The sequence below is a fragment of the Dipodomys ordii genome, unplaced genomic scaffold (genome assembly GCF_000151885.1).
Source record: "Dipodomys ordii isolate 6190 unplaced genomic scaffold, Dord_2.0 Scaffold9, whole genome shotgun sequence".
In the NCBI taxonomy this organism is placed as follows: domain Eukaryota; kingdom Metazoa; phylum Chordata; class Mammalia; order Rodentia; family Heteromyidae; genus Dipodomys; species Dipodomys ordii.
In genome coordinates, this window is record NW_012267225.1 from 7,816,064 (window position 1) to 7,838,948 (window position 22,885).

At 45.6% G+C, this 22,885-nt stretch overlaps 1 protein-coding gene across 1 annotated transcript in view; it reads right to left on the bottom strand.

Moving 5' to 3' along the window:
* The window catches only part of Ryr2 (ryanodine receptor 2 (cardiac)), a 294,371-nt gene that overhangs the window by 137,088 nt on the left and 134,398 nt on the right, over positions 1-22,885 (bottom strand). The window contains exons 29-40 of the mRNA XM_013009227.1: positions 22,604-22,778; positions 16,566-16,774; positions 15,026-15,378; positions 14,282-14,396; positions 13,032-13,192; positions 11,068-11,227; positions 10,649-10,735; positions 7,590-7,816; positions 5,391-6,195; positions 3,235-3,435; positions 2,109-2,214; positions 562-705 (exon numbers count right to left, since the gene is read on the bottom strand). Of these exons, the coding sequence (XP_012864681.1) occupies positions 562-705; positions 2,109-2,214; positions 3,235-3,435; positions 5,391-6,195; positions 7,590-7,816; positions 10,649-10,735; positions 11,068-11,227; positions 13,032-13,192; positions 14,282-14,396; positions 15,026-15,378; positions 16,566-16,774; positions 22,604-22,778 (2,743 nt within the window). The remainder of the gene's footprint in view (positions 1-561; positions 706-2,108; positions 2,215-3,234; positions 3,436-5,390; positions 6,196-7,589; positions 7,817-10,648; positions 10,736-11,067; positions 11,228-13,031; positions 13,193-14,281; positions 14,397-15,025; positions 15,379-16,565; positions 16,775-22,603; positions 22,779-22,885) is intronic.

The window sequence follows — 22,885 nt, forward strand, 5'->3', positions numbered from 1 at the left end:
GCATTTATATATAAAGGCTAAATTACTTCCTTTATATTCTTTCTCTCTCTCTCTCTCTCTCTGCCTGCTGCTGCTGCTGTTATTGTCAGTACTAGGGCTTGAACTCAGAGCCTAATACACTTGCTTGGCTTCTTTGTTCAAGGCTGGTACTCTAACACTTGAGTCTACACCTCCAGATTTTTGATGGCTAGTTGGAGATAAAAGTCTCACAGAGTTTCTTGCCTGGTCTGGCTTTTAACCACAATCCTTGGTTATCAGCCTTCTGAGAAGCTAGGATTACAGGCGTGAACCACTGCAGCCTAGCTGTATAATTTCTCTTGATAGTCTTTGTTTCTTTGTCTGAATTGTTGGTTCTCCAGGGAGCTCCTTCCCCTTTATCCGATGCTACCTCTCAGCCTAATTCCTCTATGCTACTTCTGGAAGCTATAGACACGCGTGAGGAACCGGAGGCCCAGAAGCTGGGACTGCCGTGGCCTCTCTGCTCATCTGGCATGATACCCGTTCCCAGGATGGGTGCCCATCCAAAGCCTGCTCACTGTGCCCCTGCTGTCACATGCTTACAGGACTTGGTGGCGTCACTGGCCACTGGCTTTTCTGCTTGCTTCTTCTTCAGGTATGTCACCTTTTCTACCAGGGACAATAGACGTCCCCTGATGGTTAAGTCACTGTTTCCATCCAAAGAGCCATCTTCATCCAGCTCAATTCCTAACACGGAGACGGTACAGAACACAGTGAAGGAATACATTTGAAACAACAACAAAAAGTAATAATTCTCAGTCTCTGCAACTCCATTCATGCCTTGTGATGGCTAATAAAACATTTGCCCCCATGTGGATTCCCTTGTGAGCCTCTGTCCCTCTGTCCCTGGGTCTCAGGGCTACCGACAACCAGGATGGAGACAAGACTAAATCAAAGACACCCTGAGAAGCTATGCTCAATTCTGCTCTCGTGTGGAGCCTTTCCAAAGTGCTTCCTTAGGATGCAAGGTGCCCAGAGCTACAGTCCTACCCTGCCTCAAAGCAAATCAGGATGTCAGTGTTCCTCTCTTCCCTCCAAAATTGTCAATAATACCTTGATAACTTGTAAGACAGAGAGAATTGGTACAATTAGGTACTCTAAACAGGGACTGGTTAATATCTGTAACAATGAAAGCCTATTGCAGTGTCATTTATTGATCATGAATATATAATATCCATGCTTTCATTTAGTGCCCCTTCATTCATAAAATGAATTCATGTGCAAGGCAGCGCTTTTATTCTTTTACAGAATGAGGTAAAAAATAATCTTAGTGGAGTTCTGTCTACTCAAAGGATGATCATTTTGTAAGGGAATAGAGAATCACACAGCCAGAACCTCTGACCAACTCCATGTGAGAGGCTCTGCGAGTAGAGGGAGAGGGGTTTTTCCTCACTAGATTTGAATGACTAACATACAGCAATGTAGGGTTTCCTTAGGCATGCTCACTCAGAAGACTCGTTATTTCTTAGGCCAGTCCTCAGAGGTGGCCTTTGAAGTGGCTTAAATACGACTGTTTGCCATCAGCAAACAGACTTGTTGGAGTACAGCTCACAGAAGAAAACTGCCAATGGTCAACGTGTGTGGTTGAAAATGTTTGGGCACATGTGTCTACCTATGAAGCCAGCATCACTACCGTGAAGGGACAATATAAACTGTCACCTCTAACATTCCCCTGCACTCCTCCCTTTGGTGTTTTTGTTTGTTGGTTGGCTGTTGTTGCTGTAAGAACATTTAACATAAAGCCTACCCTCTTAGAAAATTCCAGTACACAACACACAACTATCAGCAACACACAGGGCTTCTCATCTGTGCGAGGGAAACTATAGTTAATGACCAATCGATGGAACCCACAGCCTCTGCCCAGAGCGCTTGGCCGTTCCCAGCCACTACTGAGGGTTTAGCTCATTTTCGCTCAGTCTTCCTGCCCCTCTGGCTCAACCCTCCCAATCTACCGCAGACACAATTAACCACTGCATCCTGATAACATTACATGAACATCTAACAGAGCTGCCCACACACATACCCCATTGTGTATGGGTATATGTAAGAGGGACACATTCAGCCCGAGGGATGGGTCACCATGACCTTACCACAATGTGTCATCAAATCCTCATGGAAATCCAGGAGTTGGTCACGGATTTCTTCAGGACATGGACATTCACTTTTGTCATCTTTGAAGTTGAGGAGCATGTTGATCTGGAAGAGGAAAGGCCGGAGAGAGGAAAGATGAAGGAAGAAAGAGAAGAGAATTTGGGATAGACAGCACAAAGGTGAAAGCAAAGATGTTCATAACCAATTTGGGGATGTTCCCAATAACTGCCTGAAGAAGAACCTCCTTTAGCTTTCTTGCATAGCAGACTTGCTAATGTCTTCATCTCTCTTCCTTCTGGAAAGGTATTTTCATGCTGTATGGAACTCGGGCTGACAGAAGATTGACATGAATCTAACCGTTCTGGGTATATGTTATACCCTGTTTATGTCTTTCCCTCAGATGGAGATGTTTTCTTACCTCTGCTCTCTCCTTTCCACTGTTAAACATGCTTATTGAGCATTTTGTTTCAGACATGACATTTTCTCACTTCTGGAGTTTCCATTGGGTTGTTCTCACTTCTGGAGTTTCCATCGGGTTGTTCTCTATATCTTACATTTCTTTGCTAAGATTTCCTATTTCCGTTTTTTCCCCCTTTTTTGAAATAATTTTGTAAGGGTGGCTTTTGATGCTTTGTAGTGAGTTTAACCCTTCTGCCCTCTCAACCTTAGTAATTATTGTCTCTTCCCATTCAGGCTTTTCCTGTTTCTTGGTATAAGGGGTTTTTTTTTGTCTTAAATGAAAATTTTAATATCTTATGACATGAAATGAAGAGTCATAAACAGGATGATCCATCTTTCGAAGCAAGATGGCTGCCATCCGGTACTTCTTTGAGGTGCCAAATAGAAAGCAGCTAGCATGGAGCCTTAGGATGCCAGGCAGTGCCCTGTTCCACCCACCTGTGGTTGACTGCCTTCCTATCTGTCAGGCCTTTCTCTGACCATGATACATTTAACCAAGAATATGCTTGATGAGAAACTGGAAGTATTACCCCCCCAAAAAATGTGGGCAACTTTAAATGGAACAGGAAATTCAAAAAGGGTATATAACATGTATAATTTTGCAACAAATCCCAAATGTGCCGAAATCAAAAGCAGAAAGGCTGGGCTTCCGTGCCACTCTGGTACCTGTTCTTGGGGGGGTGAGCGGAATTCCTTGGTTTTCCTGGCCGTGAGTGCCGCTGACATGTTTAAGGCCTGCATCACTTCGTTGTAGCGGAAACGCTGATTGTCCTGGAGCTTGGCCACAAAGTCATCTGAGAAGGCCACGATCGCTTCGATCCGGTGCCGGACCTGGCAGTCACAGAGGTACTGAAGCAAGAGGCACATCTAAAAAGGCAATCAAGGAAACATAAGAGTTCAGCATCTGGGGGCTGGGAAGGTGGCTCAGTGGTAGAGCGCTTGCCTTGCATGCCTGAGGCCCTAAGTTCGATTCCTCAGCACCACATAAGCAAAAAGAAAAAAGCCGGAAGTGGCGCTGTGGCTCAAGTGGTAGAGCGCTAGCCTTGAGCTGAAGAGCTAAGTTCGATTCCTCAGCACCACATAAGCAAAAAGAAAAAAGCCGGAAGTGCTGTGGCTCAAGTGGTAGAGCGCTAGCCTTGAGCTGAAGAGCTGAGGGACAGCGCCCAGGCCCAGAGTTCAGGCCCCACGACTGGACCCCAAAAAAAAAAAGAGTTCAGCATCTGCTCTTGCAAACGCAAACACACAGCAAAGCATGATCTGTGTTACACAGGTGGCGCTGCAGAAGGAATGAGGTGAGAACTCAGGGGCAAACTGCAGGCTCAGGGTCACAGTGCAGAGGGGTGTCCTTGAGTTCCAGTGCCAGTTCCAGACTCCAGAACACTCACGCATGTTGGGTAAGGGATGAATGTGTCCTCATCTAATGCTCAGCTAGGCTATTTTTTTTTATGGGTAGAAACATGTCTGTGAACGAATGCCAGGAAAACATAATGACACCTGTGACAATAAATACAAGGGAGTATAATGACACCTGTGACAATACAAGGGGGAGTATAAAAGAGAATCTTACCATCCTGTGTAATACAACCATTCCTGTCAGCGTCTCTGGAGGAAGTTCACATTCATTCTCTGAAGCTGACCCGGCCATCCACCCCTTCCTTCACCCCTGTCCCCAAACCCAGCGGAGTGGCACCAGTCCCTCAGGGCAGGACAGCACTGCAGCTGATGAGTCTGCCCCTGGACCCCTGCCCCACCCCGTCCCCTTCCCTCTCTAAGCCCAGGGTCACCTGTGAGTCCCACAATCTCTGTTTCTTTGCAGCTGCCATGGTGGCCTCTCTGGCCAGGGAACCCAGGCTGGGCTGTCGGCCTTGTGGGTGAAGGCCACCTTGCCTGACTCCATCTTGTTTGCCCTTCTGAAATCCAGTTCTTCCATCTGACTTGGTTTCCCCATCCCTTCTTAACAGTCTCCACACGCTCTTTCTTCTACGTGTCCATTCTTGTACTTCTGAGTACCAAAGGCCGTGAAAAGGAATGCACAGAACCTGTGTGTTTCCCTGGAGTGTGCGTGTGTGTGCAAGATGGGCTCACGCCTCTGACACGAGAGAATAAGAAAACCCAATCGAGAAGCAAACTCACACTGGGTCTAAGGAACAACGAGGCATGAAAAGGAGACCCTGCACATAGCCTCCAAGCACGGGACCAGGCAATGCCTCCCATTCCTTAGGAACAGGCAGCATCAGGTAGTAAATGTGGCTGGTAAGAAAGCATGCATGTCCTGAGAGAAGGCAGGATGGAAAGGGGTTCTAGTGCCTGAGATTGAGTATCCCTACATCACATAGATGAAATATATTTAGGGACACAAGAGATACAAGGAAAGTGCTAATGAGTAGGAGAAAAAAAAAACAGGAGACAATGTAACCTCATTAAGACTGGGAAATTGCCTGGCACTGGTGGCTCATGCCTAGCTTCTCAGGAAGCTGAGAACTGAGGATCATGGTTGGAGACCAGCCCATGCAGGACAGTCCATGAGAGTCTTATCTCTAATTAACTACCAAAAGAAAAGCTGTAAGTAGAGCTATGAATCAAGTGGTAGAACACTAACCTTGAGCAAAAGAAGCACAAGGACAGCACCCAGGCCCAGAGGTCAAGCCCCAGGACTGGCAAAAAAAAATGGAAAAGAGAAAGAAAAGAGAGAGAGGGGGAGGGAGAGAGGGAGAAAGGGAGAGGGAGAGAGAGAGAGGAGGAAGAAAGGAAAGGAGGGAGGGAGAGACAGGTACATTTTCACACCTCAGCAGTGATCGAGTCTGAAATGCTCTCCAGATTACCTGCAGTTTCACCGGCTCAGGCAGCTTCATCTGCAGGAGGCCCTCCTTAGGCCGCATGCCCACCTTGGCCTCGTCTTCACCCGCCCCTTCCAGCCTGGAGTCCTCGGCACTGAGCTCCTTCTCCTGCCGGTCCCCATCCTCCTCCAGAGTGGCGGCTTCCTTGAACACCCTGGGCTCGATCAGCTGCAGGATGTGCTTCAGGTCCTCGTTGTGGAAGAGTCCCATGATGAGCAGGGTGTAGAAGAGCTTGATGAGGGGCACAAAGAGGAATTCTGTGGTCCCCCCAACGGGGTCGCGCGCGTGGAGGCTGCCCTCCTCCACCGCCTCCGTCAGCATCTGGATGGTCTTGGCCTTCAGGATGTCCAGAGGGAACTCGGGGCTGTACTGGTAGCACTCACTGCTGACGCCGACGAAGCTGGGGGAGGAGAACCGCATGCGGGGCCGGAGTGAGGTGCTCAGGCCGATGCCGGGGAGCCCATGCCTCTTGTTCTCATCCGGGAAGAGCGTGATGGTCTTTGTCTCCTCCGTCATGGGGACAATGAACTCGTTGTTCATCATGAGCCTGGCCGTGGCGTAGGAGCTGAGGTGGATGTCGATCAGCAGGTCGTAGTAGCCCGTGCGTAGCAGGCCAGGCATGTACTTGTTCTCGATGGCGTAGAGCAGCTGAGGCTCGTCCACGTGGCTGCACAGCGCGTGGGCCACCCGGTGGTTTCCGAGGGCGCACACGGCCGAGTAGAGCCGCAGTGTGTGGTAGTGAAATCGCAGCAACTCCTCCTGCTCCGTCAACTCTAAGATGTCCACAGATCTGTGCGAGAGCAGGAGGGGAAAGGCAGCCAGGTCAGAAACAGACCACAGAGAAAAAATTGTTAGCAGGGAAGAAAGCTATGCACAGCAGAAAGTTCCAGAAAGTTCTGACACGTTTCATGGCTGAAAATGACCTCTGGGGGGAAAAAAATCACTTTTGATTCAGTAGACACTATGTTGAAAATGAACTATCCAACTTGTGGGTGGGGATGGGAGGGAGGAACGGGGAGAGAGCAAGGGATGGGTGACACTGCCCACAAAGAAATGTATTTGTAACCTGAGTTACAAAACGGTAACCCTCAACAATAAAAATATGCTAAAAAAATCAATTCTGAGTGCTTTACAAATTGTCGTCCACCTACAATTTGACACTGAAATTTTCTAACCACAAGTTTAAAAAAAAAGTCTGATGCAAAATTCTGATAAAACTTAATTTCAATCTCACACAAAGTATGAACCACACAAATTCAAACAAAATCATCTAGAGGCCATACTACGAAAGACCTATCTCATTACTTCATACAAAGTAGGTAGACATGCAAAGCATGAAGCAGCTAGCTGGAGAACTTTCTAATTTAATATTTGCATAGTTTTAGTCAAAATGTCATTTACAAAGTCAGCTACTGTTGGCTCATATCTGTAATGCTAGCTAATCAGGAGGCTGAGATCAGGAGCATTAATGCTCAAAGATAGCACAGGAAGAAAAGCCTGAGAGACTCCATCACCAATGAACCAACAAAAATGTCAGACTGGGGGCATAGCTCAAGTGGTAGAGCAAGGGCAAGGTCCTGAGTTTAAAACCCTAGTATTAGGAAGAAGAAAGAGGAGGAGAAGGAGAAGGAGGAGGAGGAGGAGGAAGAGGAGGAAGGAAAAGGAGGAGGAGGTGGAGGAGAAGGAAGAGGAGGAGGAGGAGCAGGAGGAGGAGGAGGAGGTGGTGGTGGTGGTGCACATGCTACTCAATTTACCTATTTGAAACACTGAATTCAAAGTTTTCATGCATTAATGAAGATGTGTACACCTTAACCATAAACTACATATAGGACATTTCCATCATCCCTAGCAGAAACCCATTTAGCAGTCAAGCCTCAGTTCCTCCTCCAGACCTAAGTAGCTATCCATCTACCATCTCTCTTTAGAGATCCATAAGAAAGAAAAGAAAAACGGGGAAAAAAGACAGAGTTCTGATACAAACAAAACTTCCAGGTCCTTTGTAACCAGCTTCTTGGTCTCACTGTGCTTTCAAGGTTCTTCCATTTTGCTCTCTGATTCAGTATTTCATTCATCTGTACTGTCACACCATCTATGCTGCATTTGATTTATCCACTGCTCCCCGACTGGGGGCCATGTGTGGACCATCGTCATCCTCGCACGAGCGTGTGTGCACGCGGGGCTCACCTGTTCTCCTCGGGGATGTGGAGGGACATGAACTGCAGTGGGTCCAAACACTGCACCAGCCAGCCTTGACGCTCACTGATGCGAGACACATCCACCTTCAAAAACTGGTTGGGCATCCGGCTCCACAGGACATGGGACAGGAACTGCACGTGCAGGCGTGGGGGGCACTGGGGCACCGGGTTTTTGTGCTCGCTCTTGAACAAGCCCGCCGACAGAGGCATCACATTCTAGACCAGGAGGAAAACGGGGGGAAAAAAGAATGAATTTACCACATCCCTTGAGGTTCCTAAAGCCATGATGCAATTCTTCACAGGAAAGAGCCAGTGGAGGTAAGAGACTGAGATTCCCTAAGGGGCATGAGAGAAACTGAAGAGCTCCTGAAAGGAGAGAGGAGGAGGGGAGAGGAGGAGGAGAGGGGGGAGGGAGGCGGAATATAATGCAAAACCCTCTGAAAATGCAGGGCAGGTAAAGAGGTCTCAGAATGTGCCCTTTCTAGGATGGTTTCTGCAAATGCAACCACCCACAGCCTCACGGCCCTCCAACCTCCTTGCCAGGCAGGGCCCCTGAGGAATCAGGCAAGGTTGTAGGACAGAATTCAGTACCCAACCCCTGCCACACCCACCCCACGCTCCTGGGTGGGTCAGCTCTTCCCATCCTTAACCATTCCCTCTAATCAGCAATTGCACCAACTCAACACCTAAACCCACTCATCAAAGAAAGTCCAATCGGTTTGGCATTGACCAACGCAGTTTGTGTTCTTCACTTCCAATAGGCGATTTCAGCCAGCCTGTGTCCTCTGCGCCCAAAGAAAGAGAGGCCTCCGCTGTGCTGACACATATTAGCTCACAGTTGAGGTGGGAACCCCACCCTCTCCGTGCTTACCTTCAGAGGAAGGGATCTGCCTCACAGGTCTGCATACCCTCCCACCTCTTTTCCTCTGGTGAGCACTCTCCTGCTCTCTCCAGGCTGCCTGTCCTCAAGCTATTGCTGTTCCCTTTGTGAATGGGAGGCGGTGGAGCCAGACGCTGCTCTAGGCACTAGAGTGCACACAGAATCCCTGTCTTCTCTCCCCCTTTCATTGTTCTTGTTGCAGATATAAAGCAATACTAATAAGTAAGTTAAATAGTATACCAGAAACAGTTGTGAACAGCATGCAGCTATGATAAGCATCATTGAGAAGGTGATATTTAAAGAAAAACAAACAGAGAAGGACCACACGGATGGCAGGGAGGAGGAAACATGACCTGCAGAAGGTCGTGGCCAGTGTGGCTTCAGTACAGCCAGATGGGAAACCAACAGGAGAGGACATCAGGGAGGGGAGAGGACGTCAGGCCTCGTGGTGGCCCATGGACCACCAAAAGCATCTGATCTCCATCCTCCTCAGGGAAGCAGGGCTTCTTCTGGCCCTCTCTGTGGTAGAATGATCTGGCCTGAGCCACTGTAAAATAGTGAGGATTACAGTCCAATATCCAGATGGACAAGGCAGAGTTACATGAGGGTGTGTAGATTCATCCAGAAGGGAAACGAAATGGTGGGGTTGAGCATGAGAACCAGCCAGGGGAAAGGCTACAGGAGTCATAAGCAGAAGATCTGCCTTGGAGAGACCTTGATATAGAACATGAAGGAGGGAAGTCGAGGATGGCACCAAGATTTAGAGCTTCGGAAAACAGATCAGGGATTAAGGGAAGTTGGCAAAGGAGCCCTTTGAAAGAGGGAGTGTGGAGACACAGCTGTTCAATCGGGACATAGCACTCTCCACAGCAAATGGAAAGGCCAAGAGGTAGCTGAACTATCACTACTTCATATATATGAACACATATGTATATATTCATACTCATATTCATATATGTGAATAGAGACACAGCATATAAATGACATGTGCATTGCTATATAATATATATGTATACATAAATACCATTATATATTTAGATGATGATGATGATATGTGTGTGTAAGAGAGAGAGAGAGATTTAAGCTTCCCACCTCCTTTTTCTCATGCTGTTTTGAACTCACTGCCATATGATTTCTCCCATATTCTAGAACCATCCACAAGACCCTCCACAGGTACCCTCCATCACTGACCCTTCTGTGGCAGGAGCTATCTTCAACTGTCGGCCCCTTCAATCCTGAAGCCTTCCCTCCCTTGGCTCCACAAGGCTTCTCCCCCTCTCAGCCCTCCTCCCCATTCCTGGAGCTGTGCCCCCCTTGGCCCCTCTCTGCCTCTTCTTCCTGAGACCACACAGCAGGGTTCTCCCATCCACCCTACCTCCCTCTCACCCACTGCCTCCAACACGCCCTTCACTCCTCTCAACCAGGAGTCACAGCCGACTTCGGGATGACTGGCCTCACCTTTCCCACCACAGTTCTCTTTCCTTCCACACAGGTGAGTATACATATGGATTGTGCATCTAGATCTTATCTATGTAATGTGAAAATCTACTGAGCAGGCACCATGTGTAAAGGGTGAATCAATATTTTCAGGAATTTTTAAAAAATTTATACATGGCTCTCTCTGGCCACTTCCTGGAAGGCATCTCTTGGTGCACACTTATCAAATTACTTAACTTCTATATTCTTACTCCCTCTGCCAAGAGTGCTTCCCCCTAGCAAACATGGATCCCAATGTAACAGCAATCAACCTAAATATACCTCTTCTTTCTGATCTCCTGGCTCTTCCCTACCTTCTTTGCTGTTCTTTCATTTATGTTTCCAGAGATCTCCATACATGCTGCTGTTTAAGTTACAAGGTTTTAAATCTTTATGTGTGTTCACTAACTCACGTTTGAGTTCAGAGGTCACTGTACTTGTAGGGAATTTGTCAATTTTTTTGTTCTGTATAGCCCTACTACTCATGAATAATATACTGAAAATCAAAGATAAACTCATTCAGTTACTAGAAAGAGATTCTCTAACACAGCTACAGTCCCTTAAAGAATGATGTGTTTGATCTATGTTACTGTATCATACAATGTAATAAGATACTAAATCCTTTTCAGGAGTACATGCTAGGCCTTTACAGAAAAGAACACAATGCAACACTAGGATTGAGCCATCCTTACCTTGATTCTTCCCAACTCAAACTGGAAAACATTGGGGCTTGTAGCTTGTGCAAACACAGCGGGGAATAATTTTGTGCTTGGCTCCACCTTAGACAAACAAATGCATTTGCCAATGTTAGTCAAGAGGGGAGACAGAACAACCAAGAAACATTTTATACAAGGAAATATTTTTTCCTTCCTTTCATAGCAATATTGATTTTCCCAGAATTAGTTGGAGAACATCGTGATTGTGCGAACATCTCTGCAGGCACATAGTACTCTGAAAGGTCATAGCAATGCAGAGGGCTGACAGACATCTAAGTATATATCATTATCTCCTTTTCTGCTTCCCTATTTTCTTTCTAATTTTTGACCTTCCACTATGTCTTCCCCTTTCCCTCCCTAGAAGCATGAGGCCATCCCTGACCGCTGCCACGTACCTGGTAGTAAGTGCTCAGCTCCTTGCCATTGGCAATGAACGTGAGCAGCCCGCTGGCTGCATCCACCACACAGCCGATCTCCAAGCCGTTGTTGTTACGGCCTTGCCCGGGGCTCATGCTCTCGCCTGCACACACCATGTAGCAGTTGCTGCGTTTGATGCTGGTTTGCCACGTATAAAAGAAGAATACATAGAAAGTAAACTCACATTTTCATCTTGGCATGACCAGTGGGTATGAGGGAAAGCATGTGTATCTTGCAGAACTAAACCTAAAATATGCTGTGCAAGCAACAAGCTCATGCGGCAATGGGAAGGTGCACAATGGGCCCGGTTCTGTGATTCTGAGCGAAACTCCATCAACTACGGTGGCCGTTCCAGATCAAGTCTGATGCGGCTCTAGATTCCACATTGTTCTAAGGGACACAGGCCAGTGGGTTGGAACCAAAGAAGAACTGACCTGCACCTTCTCTCTAAAAATATTCAAACCAAACTGGACCTTTGTCTGAGGTTCAAAAGAGTTTTAACTATTTCATAAGCACCCAAATTTGAGTGTGCATCTCTTTCATTTTTTTAACCACTTGCTCTAAGAAATATTCATTTCCTTATGCACATTCTTCATGGGCTGTCAATGATTCAAATAGATTTAAAATTTGGCTAAAATGATGCCCTTTTATGGCTGGCGATCTGTTATGAGAAACAGGGTTAACTTGAAGATGTACAAAATTGGTGACACTAGCAAACATTCACCTGTTTTTTTTTTCAGGTTTACCAAAACCTTTGTTCAAGATGGAAGTGAAGTGACATACTTTGAGCCCAACCTGCCTCGCCCTGCACTGCCAACAACTAACACCACTGGCAAAGAAAGGCCAACAGCAGGCAAGCAGGAGGAAAGAAACATAAAGGCCAAGGTCAAGTCCAAGTCAAGGTCATCAAATGCAGGCTGTTTCTTTGCGCGAGCTCTGTACAGTCCACTGGTCCTTCCTGCTCTAAATCCCCTACACAAAAGCACCTGTCCACTACTCCATCACTACCATGAGGTTGTTTTTTTTTTCTCCTTATACTGTTGCCATCTCTGAAAATTGAATGCACTCCCAAGAACTGTCCCAGACTGCGCTGCCTGGACCCTGCTACAAATATGAAAGCCAGGCATCCATCACTGGAGATGGCACCGAGGCTTCCATCTCAAGCGCGCAGTCCATTGTGTTGCCTGGGTTACATCTGGAGGGCGGTCAGCGAGGTTCCCTGTCACCCACAAGGATGGTAGAGAAGAAAAGCAACGTTATGGAAGACTGATTTCTGAGACCTGTCACAGCAGATCAGAGAGGAGGCATGGGCACACAAGATAGAAGCAAACGGTCAGATCTTCTCTTGTCTCATTCTGCAAGGAAGATAGCCGTCTTCACTTTGGGCAGGGTTTGGTTTCAGTTTGGTTTGTTGTACAGATGGAAAAAGGATGGCACAGAAAGTGTAAGTGACTTACCCAAAGCCACACAGCGAGTCAATGGCAAAGCTGAGGAAAGAACCCACTACTCCTCAGTCCAAGTTCAAAGGTGTGCACCTTGTCTCAACTACCAGCCCACGCTCTTTCTTCACAGTTCTCACCCCCCACCCACCACATCCAGGTCCCGGAGTTCTCATCTCCACCCAACTTTGATCCCTACAGCCAAGGCTAGACCTTGATAACCCATGTCTCTAGTCATGACACCTAAGCAATACTGAACTTTGCCCACAGAGGGGCATTGGTGGTAAGATAACAGCTCTTGCTTTCCATATTCTTACATTCCTTGCTGGTTTGTAGGACTAACAAAAATGACAGTGATATCAACAGTTTCATTATATTATTTCTATACATATCCTGGGCACAGAATCCAAAAAGAAAAGCACCTAAGTTTAACCAGTATTCTCTTGCTTTGTTTTGTTTTTCCAGAGGTCATTCATTCAGGATAAACACTGAAGAGAACAAACCTTTCATGGACTTTTCCCTTTTCGTCTCCCAGCGTGACGGTCACTGTCCGGACTCTGTCCAAATCAAAGCCAGGGTCGTGCTGGTGGAAGTCAGACGTGATCCAGCCCACCCAGACATTTGCCGGCTCTTGCCCAGGGAAGATCCTCACCGAGTAATAATACTGTTGAGATAACAGTGAAAACAAATACATGAAATTGTGTCATCCGCAGGGAATTGGGTAGAAGTGGCGATCATCCTGTCAAGTGAGATAAGCCAGACTCAGAAAGCTAAATACCTCGTGTTCTCACTCATTGGTCCATACAGACCTAAAATAATGATGATTATGATGAGGGTGGTGGTGGTGGAGGCAATGGGACATAAATGTACAAGGGGAGCTGTCTAGGAGGGGAGAGAATGAGGGGTGGGGGAGAAAGAAGAGGACACTGATTGGGAAAAGAGTCCAAGGAATCGCTGTGTATATTCACGTGTGTATACATACACATATATCTCAACACAGCATAATGGAACCCACTTAACACTAAACACTGTGAAAGAAGCAATGAGGAAGGGAAGGAACGTTCACGTTCAGGGAGTGTGAATTTGCTCAAAATGCCCTGTGTGTAAATGTGGAAATGCCACAATGAAACCCCTGGTCTATACATTCATTTAGAAATAAAGCAAAATAAAGAAAGATTTCAGATCTAGTACGTGAGCTTCAAACATGGGAATTACATTTTTTTTTCATTTGGCATGTCAGGATTTGAAAATTTTAATGTTAGTGGACAAGAGCTGACTTCTTAGCAAGCATGATAAATGATCTGCTTTGTTGAGACAACTGCGTAAAATGAAAGAAATGACATGGACTTAGAAAAGACAAGGACAAACTATAAAACTGTATTGCAGAATAATATTAGGGGTGTCATTAAGGATATTTTCTCTTACGACACAGCAGACATCGTGGCACAAACATTTCTGGGTTTTATATCCTAAAGGTATATCTAAAAGTACAAACAAATAATTATTTTAAGAATGATACCCAGCTGCATAGTGGCACAGGTTTATAATCCCAGTGCTAGAGATGCTGGGTCAGGAGGAGCAAGTGCACAGCCACCGTGGGCTAGCCTGAGACCCTGTCTCCATAACAAGTGTGTTCCTAAAGGCAACAGATCAGATTATGGTGTCTGAGGTGGAGCACAGAGTGAGTGACAGGAGCTGGAGAGCACAAGGATTGGTTGACAGGAGGTGATGGGCGGGAGGTGCCGGCTCATACCGTGGAAGTGTTCATGAGGTATTCATAGTCATCCCGGTCGTCGGCCAGGACGTCTTCAGTGAGCCTGGCAGAATGGCTGGTGCTATAATCTGGCTTTGTTCTTCTAAGTAAAAATCTGTAATATATTAGAGGACAAAGAATCAAGAATGGTTTCTTTTGACTTACTTTGACTACGATCATGTCATCAGTTTCGTGGTTCTCAGCCTGGTCCACACTGCCGCCCCTTCTCCAGGGAGCAGTGGGACCCTGCAGTCAGACTCAGGCTGTCAGAGCTGGGGCTGGAGCTCTGCCTGGTGTCCAGTGGCAGGAGGCAAGGGAGGCTGCCCAGTGGTGCTCGGTGCCCACACAGCTCCCACCACAAGGACTGACTGTCCATCATGCAGTGTGTGGGAGGCCCTGACTTACTACAAGAAAACAGCCGGCCTTGCTGATCCTGAACATACAATGTGGTGAGCACACTCTCTAAGCTTTAACCAATAAGGTCCACCTGGACATCTTAAGAAGTAACTTGAAGCATATTACATGAGGCCTAACAAATTAGGAGGCCAACAGGCTGTTTTATCTTCCCCTATAAGAAAAAAATTGGGGGCCAAAGAAATTTAAATTAATACAGCAAGAAAGGAAAAGAAAAAAAGGGAAGAGAGAGGTGGGCAGGAATACTACTTGGGAACCTTGTCTCCTCTACTGTAACTCTGCACACACAATTACCACGTATTGAGAATCACTGTCATAACTGCTAATGACCTTTGTTTCAGGCGGGAGGGCTTTTCCTGAGCGTAGTCTTTATGGTTATTAAACTCAGACTTTGTGGCTTCTTTGTCTTTATCAATGCGGTCAGGCACGAGATGGCCGTGAGCCGTCTTCATGAGAACCTCAAAGTCAGAATCCGTGTCGTAGTCTTCCAGATCATTCTTGGGCACAAAGAGGCCAGCGCCTGAGAGCCCCCCGGGCACCGTCTTGGAGAAGACCTCAGCGCACTCAATGGGCATGCTCAGGCGGTAAAACATGATGTCTGAGGTGCTGTTCTGAGAGCCAAAGGACTTCTGGGTAACCTTCAGGCACGGGGAGCTGTCCGTGGTGCCATCTATCCTGGTCACCTGGCAAAGGAAGAGGAGGTGTTAGTTCACATTAGTTCATCACCATGCCTCACTTCCTGATCTTCAAGAGGACTAGTGTGTCTCCTGACTCCCAAACACGGCATCACTTTGTCAGAGACAAGGAAGCACAGAGGCCTCTGTTAGGGATGTGCAGTTGGCCCTAACTAGCCACAGTTTCTGCTCCTTCTGCAGATTTAATCCATTGCTTCAGAAAATGTTTGTAAAATAGCGCATCTGTGCTGAATACGGTCAAGACACTTTTCCATGTTCTCATTCCTTAAATGATAGACAGAATTGGCATTCTGTTAGGGAATGACTGAGGAATGTAGAAACTTAAACTTGATGGAAGGATGTGCAGAAGTTTGGGGCAAGTACAACGCCATTTTATGTGAAGGACTGGAGTACAGGTTTTGGCATGCCCAAGAGTCTTGGAACTAATTTTCTATGGACCCTAAGAAACAACTGTATTCACAGTTCTTATCCTAATTCTAAAGACAGCTTGGGGGAATTTGTGCTATCATGGACACAATGGAGCCAGCCTGGCCTGGCCTCCATATCAAAAGCATCAAGCTGGGTAACCTGATTTGCCATGATTGTGTTGAGAGATGCCGAGGACTTCGGCAACGCACACCTCGGCATGCAGAGACAATGAGACCAGGAGGCTCTGACCTGACGTCTTACTCCACTGATGGATTCAGAAGTGGAACAGACTATTGGGTGGCTTTGGAACTGTGGAAGGCATGGGCAAACAGAAGGAAGTAGAACCCGGGGCTCTGACTTAGGAGGCTTTATCTTGGCTGTGATTCCTCTTTACTTCCTGGCTCCCATGAGGACAGCTTTCTTCCACCAAGTCTTTTGGCTGCCATGATGCTCTGCCTCACCACAACAAAAACCCATAGCAATGGAGCCAACCCATCATGGATCGAAGCCTCTGGAACCATTAGCCAAAACAACATTTCTCCCTTAAACTGCTTTGTTTTGTTTCAGGTATTGGGCACAAAAAGAAAATTGTCCATCCATCTAAAAAGGTTCTGGTAGAGCACCTATCCCAATTCTGCTACACATGAATGCATCACGGCCTCCATGTTGAGTGGCAATAACTGACCCCCAAAGACCTCTCATAGATAAAAGAATCTGTTGTTGTTTATTTGCTCTTGGGGGTCTGATTTTTTAAAGGAAAGGCAAACCTCAATGTGCTCATGGTTGGATGGAACCTGTAGAAACTGAGGCAGTCTCTTGCTCAGCCACATGGTGATGTCCCTGTTTGTGTTAACAGCGAATGGCTCATAGCCCTCCTGCAAGCCACAGATGGTGAAGTATTTCAAGGTGCTGACGTCCTTTCCGAAGTTCATCCTGCCCACCTGTCCCACTCCAAGGCTACATACAGGAATGAATCCTGGGAAGAAAAAAAGAAAAGTCACAATCTTCAGGATAGTCATTCCAAGAGCCTGTTGGCACAGAACCCTGAGCAGATAATTCCAGGACTCTGATCTATGACACAGCCACCATCCTAGGAAAATGACAATAACAGAAGGAAGAGACATTGAGCGTTTCACATCAGGGAGAGAAAACATGATTTGATATTGACCTCATGATTTACTAGTGTGGCCTTACATAAGACCCTTCTGTCAGCTGGAGGGGTGGCTGCCTTTTTTGTTGCTCTTCAAGCTGCTAAAAAAGCTTGATTTGTGGGGACACCAACGAGTCTACACTGTCAGCTCCTTCTTAGGTGACTCCAAGAAAGAAGACTATGGGCAAGCATTTAAAACCATTTCACATGCAAATAGCTGTTTTTGATCTTTGAGAAGCACTTTGATTGTTTTACTTCTGAATAGTCATTCAGAAATATATGCTTATATGTACATGTTATCTACATGGGAAGTTTAATACAGACACATACACACATTTCAGCAAGGACCATGGGACAAACAGACAAAATAGTTCATAATATAACAGAGGACCAAGTCAGCACACCCTTCTGCTCCTGAGGCAGGAGGGGACCAACACTAATGCTCCTCATTGTTTCTTTGAGTTCTTTAGAATCAACAGTCATCAGGGGGTGAGAGGTCATTTGTCATGACAAGGTGAGAAGGTGTTTTTCTAGAGTAAGGGGAGCATTTTTGTACTCTTCATGTCGTTCTACAATGTTTCACACACATGTGAAACAATAAGAACAATAAATGGGTGGTCCACAGACTCCAGAGGATCTAATTGGATTCTCTAATGTGTAGATCAACTATGTAGTGGGTGCTAAGAATCAGCCAATGGCAGAACTAAGATACTCAGTTCTACTGTTATCCTTCAAACTTCTGCCCTTGTTAACATTTTGGCCAGTAAATGACTTATGCTATGCCACACAAAGCAGAAGACAATACAGATGACACCTGCTTATTCCCAGTGTTTCCAGAAGTATGGCCGTGACTTGTGGTGGCCCAGGAGGAGGGAGGCATGCTCTACCTGGGTTCCAGGAAGTGGGAACAGAAAGATTCCAGTTACAAGGAAAGGAGCTGTAGCTGTGTGTGTGCAGCTGTGCCAGGAAAGTTGCTCTAAGTAAGTATCCCCTCCCCACAAGGAAAAAGACTGTGTAAGTACAATCGATCTGAGACAGCTTGGAATGCATCAGTATCGAGTGGTAAATCTCCAGTCATCTCGCATAATCGAAGGGACAGGGTTAGAGCCACTCATCAGAGAAGGGCTGTGAGAATAGTGAAGGAGCAGACGCCGGTCAAGAGTATCTGTATTCACACACTGCTCTGTTCAGTGGTATCTCCTTTGTATGTCTACATCGAGATGATTTAAAGAAAAACAGCTTCTCAGATGGTGAACACCCACTAATTTCTAGTCATTCTATCTGCAGAAGGTTCCAGTAGCTCATAATCATCCATGAATGCTTCTGTACATTTCAAATACTTTTGGGGGGATAAAGAAGGTTAAGTGACTAGAGAAATGCACAAAGATATCTTCTTCCAGACTGGTTACCTGTACTGGTTACCCACGTACAGGTGGGATTTTTTCCTTAATAATATGCCTCCTTATAAGATGGAATGTTTTACTTTTATAGAATTCAGACTTTAAAGGTTCATTTCAGTTTTCAGAGGTATGTTAATATATAGAAAGACATTCACAATGTGTACGAGTTGAAGAAACTTATACCACAGCGCCACTTCCAGGTTTCTGGTGATTAATTGGAAATGAGTCTCATGGACTTTCCTGCCCAAGCTGGCTTTGAACCGTGATTCTCAGATCTCAGCCTCTGAGTAGCTAGGATTACAGGCGTGAATCACCAACACCCAGCAGGGAGGGAGGGGTTGATAGAAAAAAAAAGGTTTTGTTTTAATTGAAGTTTCACAGTGGTAGGACTTTCAACATTTTTTGTTGTTGTTCCTTCCATTTAACAAGTTGCTTTTGGTGAATGTGTAATTTATTTGAAAACAAGGGATAGCTTTCATTAAAAAACATCTTATAAAATTAAGAAGGGTGACAGAGGGGCAGGTGGGAGAGGCTGGTGAGCGGGGTGGGTCAGAACATGGAAAAAGGCGACCTTGCCCCAGATGCACACATTCATAAACTGCTTTGTGAAATGGCAACTCTTTTGTACAACTGAAAGTTATAATAAAAATTATTTCATTCAATATGAAAGGACACAGCTACATCCTTCTCCTGAATAGATGTCTAAGACAGAGAGGGATGCGAAACATCTCACACAGCACCTTCAACCCTAAGTGTCGACGTGTGCTAAGTCCAGAACCAAACATCCATCCCGCTTCTTACATTCGACTGATACAATTAGGACAGTTTATTGTGCATGCCGCAAACTTTTAACCTTTGTTCTTCTGGTGGTACTGGAGTTAAGTGGTCCTCCCACTTGCTAGGCAAGTTCTGCCACTTGAGCCCATGTCCCTGAGCTCTTTGTGCTTCATTTTTCAGGTAGAATCTTGCGTTTTTGCCTGGGCCGGACAAGTGATACTAACCAGACTAAGTTACTCATAAATCTCTGCTTTCAAAGTAGCTGGGGTTACAGGCATAAGCCCCCACGCCCAGCACAACCACTCATTTATTTAATTAAGTATCTACTGAGCAGCTGCCATGTAGTAAAAAGTGGTTAATAAAAAGTGACGGATACATACCCTGGCTCAAAGGTGCTCAGAGCCTAATAAAGGGAAGGAAGACATCCTCACCCCCCAGCCATTGCACAGGAAAATGCAAGCAGCAGAGCAAGGATGGAAAGGCGGTCAGTCTCCAAAGAATTACCATCCAAGAAGAGGGTAATCTGGGCCTGGTGCTCCACCTGCAACCCCTGCACACCAAAGGCTGAGAAAGGAGGGTTGGGAATTCAAGGCCAGCCTGGCCTATATAACAAGACCTTGTCTCAGAAAACAAGCCAAGAAACAAAACAAAATAAAAAGAAAAGTAGAGGTACAGCACGCTATACAGAAGAGAGTTCAGTGTCTACCAGGTTCGGATCAAATCTTAGCCTTAATAGCTATTTGATCTTTTCAGGGTACTTATACTCTTTAAGCTTTAATTCCTTTAAAACACCCATTGGTGTTTTAATCCCAAAATACCTAAGCCATGGGATTTTTAAGGTGAAATCCCATACAAAGTATTCTGCTTTAGCACGAAGGTTCAGAACACTTAATTTAAAAATTGGGAAAAAAAGTAAAAGGAGAAAGTAAGCTATGGATAAATAAGAGAATGGTGGTAAGCCATGATATACATACAAGCTAAATACATGTAGGCAAGTAAACACATCCTTAAGATGCCCAGAGTAAAGATGAAAAGAGCAACAAAACTCATACAAAAGAATTCACAAATGCAATCATTCTAGGTGAAGGATACAAAAGTGTTACTGTCCTCCGCTTACATTTTTTGGAAGAACTTTGATTTCTCAAAATATGCGGTATAGTAGAAGACTTTAAAATCCTGTTAAAAGCACTTTTAGGCCTTTGGACAATACTTTCAAGTTTCAAGAGGGTTTAATTCACAATATCATGCCAATTCTTTAGAAAAGAGAGAAAAACAACAAAAGCCAAGGGTTTTTTCCCCTCTAGGGAGTAAGAGTTTATATCTATAGCTACATCTATCTAAATATCTCCATCTATTCATCTATAGAGATATAACTTTAACAATTTTCATTACACAAATATAGATTATTTTCCTCAGCTTACTCGATGCACACTAGTAGATGACACATTCTGTTGCTTCATTATTCGGGCACCCAACCTCTAGTTATAGTGCTAAGTCAACCTTAGGCATTAGGTAAACAAATGAATGTAGCCATGTCCTAATAGAACTTTATTTATAAATGCACATAGTGGGCTGGCTGGGACCTGGGGACCTCAGTATATAAAATGCTGTGCTAGGTTTACTGTTCTTCAATTCTCTTGGAAACACGAGATGCCTCCTGATACTGCATGGAGAAATATTAAGTATTTGCCTCAGTTAATATCTAATAAATACACACTAGGTACAAGGCAGTGTTTGACACAGTAAGTATGGATAGGAACCTCTGATAACTGAGAGTTTAGCTTTAATTACAAAACACATATAGTAAGTAATTTAGGAGACCATTATATCAACATAGGTGATGAAATGACATATCAGGAAATAATAAATACTATTAAGCTCAACCAGCACAAGTTCATAAATAACATCAAAATAGGATAACCTATTTATGTCTAACCTATAGGTTCGATATTTTTTCACAAGTAGGACCTAAGCAGCCCACACATAGTTCAACACAATAAAAAAAGATGTCCACATGTCCGTGCAGCCCATGTAAAATACAGGCCCTTACCTTTCTGACCTTTGCACTATCTTCCACCCCAGTTACCTTAACTGACACTCTACAAATAGCAAAGCCTGCTGATCGCTAAGCAAAACTCTCTTTCCTGGCAGTGGAGCTTTAATCCGTGCACAGGAGCTCAATTGGTTACTTGGGCATAAGCCAGACCTACCATATTTGGGGGAAAAAGTTGTTAAAACATTAGCTAGAACCTATGGTGACGCTGCTGCTTCTCCACCCCAAGGCAGATGGCTTGGGCACTTTCTAACTCTCTCTAGTGCTAAGCCTCTGTGTGTCTCAGCAGGGGGCGGTGTTGGGAGCACACAGGTTCTGCCAGGCTGGGGACATGCCCACCGGCTTGGAAGGGAATACGCACAGGAAATCTAGGGATGAGAGGAAAGTAAAGCAGCTCACAGGCAGACCAGACTCACTTTCCTAAAGACATATAATTTGAGATTTTTTTTCTCATTTCTGAAATACAAAGAAGAATTCACATCTAAAAACCTAAATGAAATAGCCCCTAACAGATTTTTTAATAGTCCAAATCATATTTAATATACATGCAAACCTTTTTAGTACACGAAAAAGAAAGGGTAACACTTCAACACACACAGGCCGATGAGTTCCGCTTTTTTTTCCCAGATGAGAAAAGAAGACATGAAATCATTTTGCGTAGAGTCCTACATCTGATCAAATAGATGCCACCATTGAAATAAAGAATGCTGTGGGCTTAAAGGCAACACAAGCTGAAAATACATGGTCGTTTGGATTTCTGGGATCTTCCGACTGAAGACACCATCATCTCCAAATACTACTTTTATTTTCCGGAAATGAGAACAGAGAGGCTGTTTCCCAAGGCTACACAGGAAAATGGACAGAACCAGGTGCCGTGGACTCCCCTACTACAAAATGATAGTAGCCCCAAACTACTTCCCAGTGGAATACCACTGTTCAGGTGGTTTTTGTTAAACCCTCATAAAAGCCATTTCTGTCCGGCACTGGCAGTTCACGCCTATAATCCTAGCTACTCAGGAAGCTGAGATCTGAGGATCGTGGTTCAAAGCCAGCCCAGGAAAGGAAGTCTGTGAGATTCTTATCTCCAATAAACCACTCAGAAAATCGGAAATGGCACTGTAGCTCAAGTGGTAGAGCACCAGCCTTGAGCTGAAGAGCTAAAGGACAGCACCCAAACTCTGAGTTCAAGCCCCACGACTGACAAAATAATAATAATTTTTCAAAAAGCCATTTCTACCTCATTAACATCCTAGCAAAGAAGTGCACGCAGCATGGCAAAGGTGATTTCCAAGGTCTCTCAGAGGTCCTGCGCACAGACAACTGCTCTGCTTCACCCTCACACAGAGACAGACACCTTGGACAGACAGTCAGACCTCTGCAGTGCGTACTGACAGCCAGAAATACCAGCACATGTGGCCCACTCACCATCGCCCACGTCGAAGTCCTTGAACGCCAACTCAGAGCCTGAGTCGTCCAGCAGGATCTCCCCGTTGAGTGTGAACACCATGGTGTGCTCGTTCATGTCCACCATGCAGCCCACCACATCCCCAGCCTGCCACGCGCGGCCGTAGTGCTCATTGCCCTGGTGCCACCGCTGGGCCTGCAAAGGACAGAAGGGCCTGGGTCAGTGCCAGTCGGGGACACCGCACCGGCCTACTGCCCGGCCAGCATGCACAGGCAAAGGCCCCTCAGCCTTACAGCAGAAGC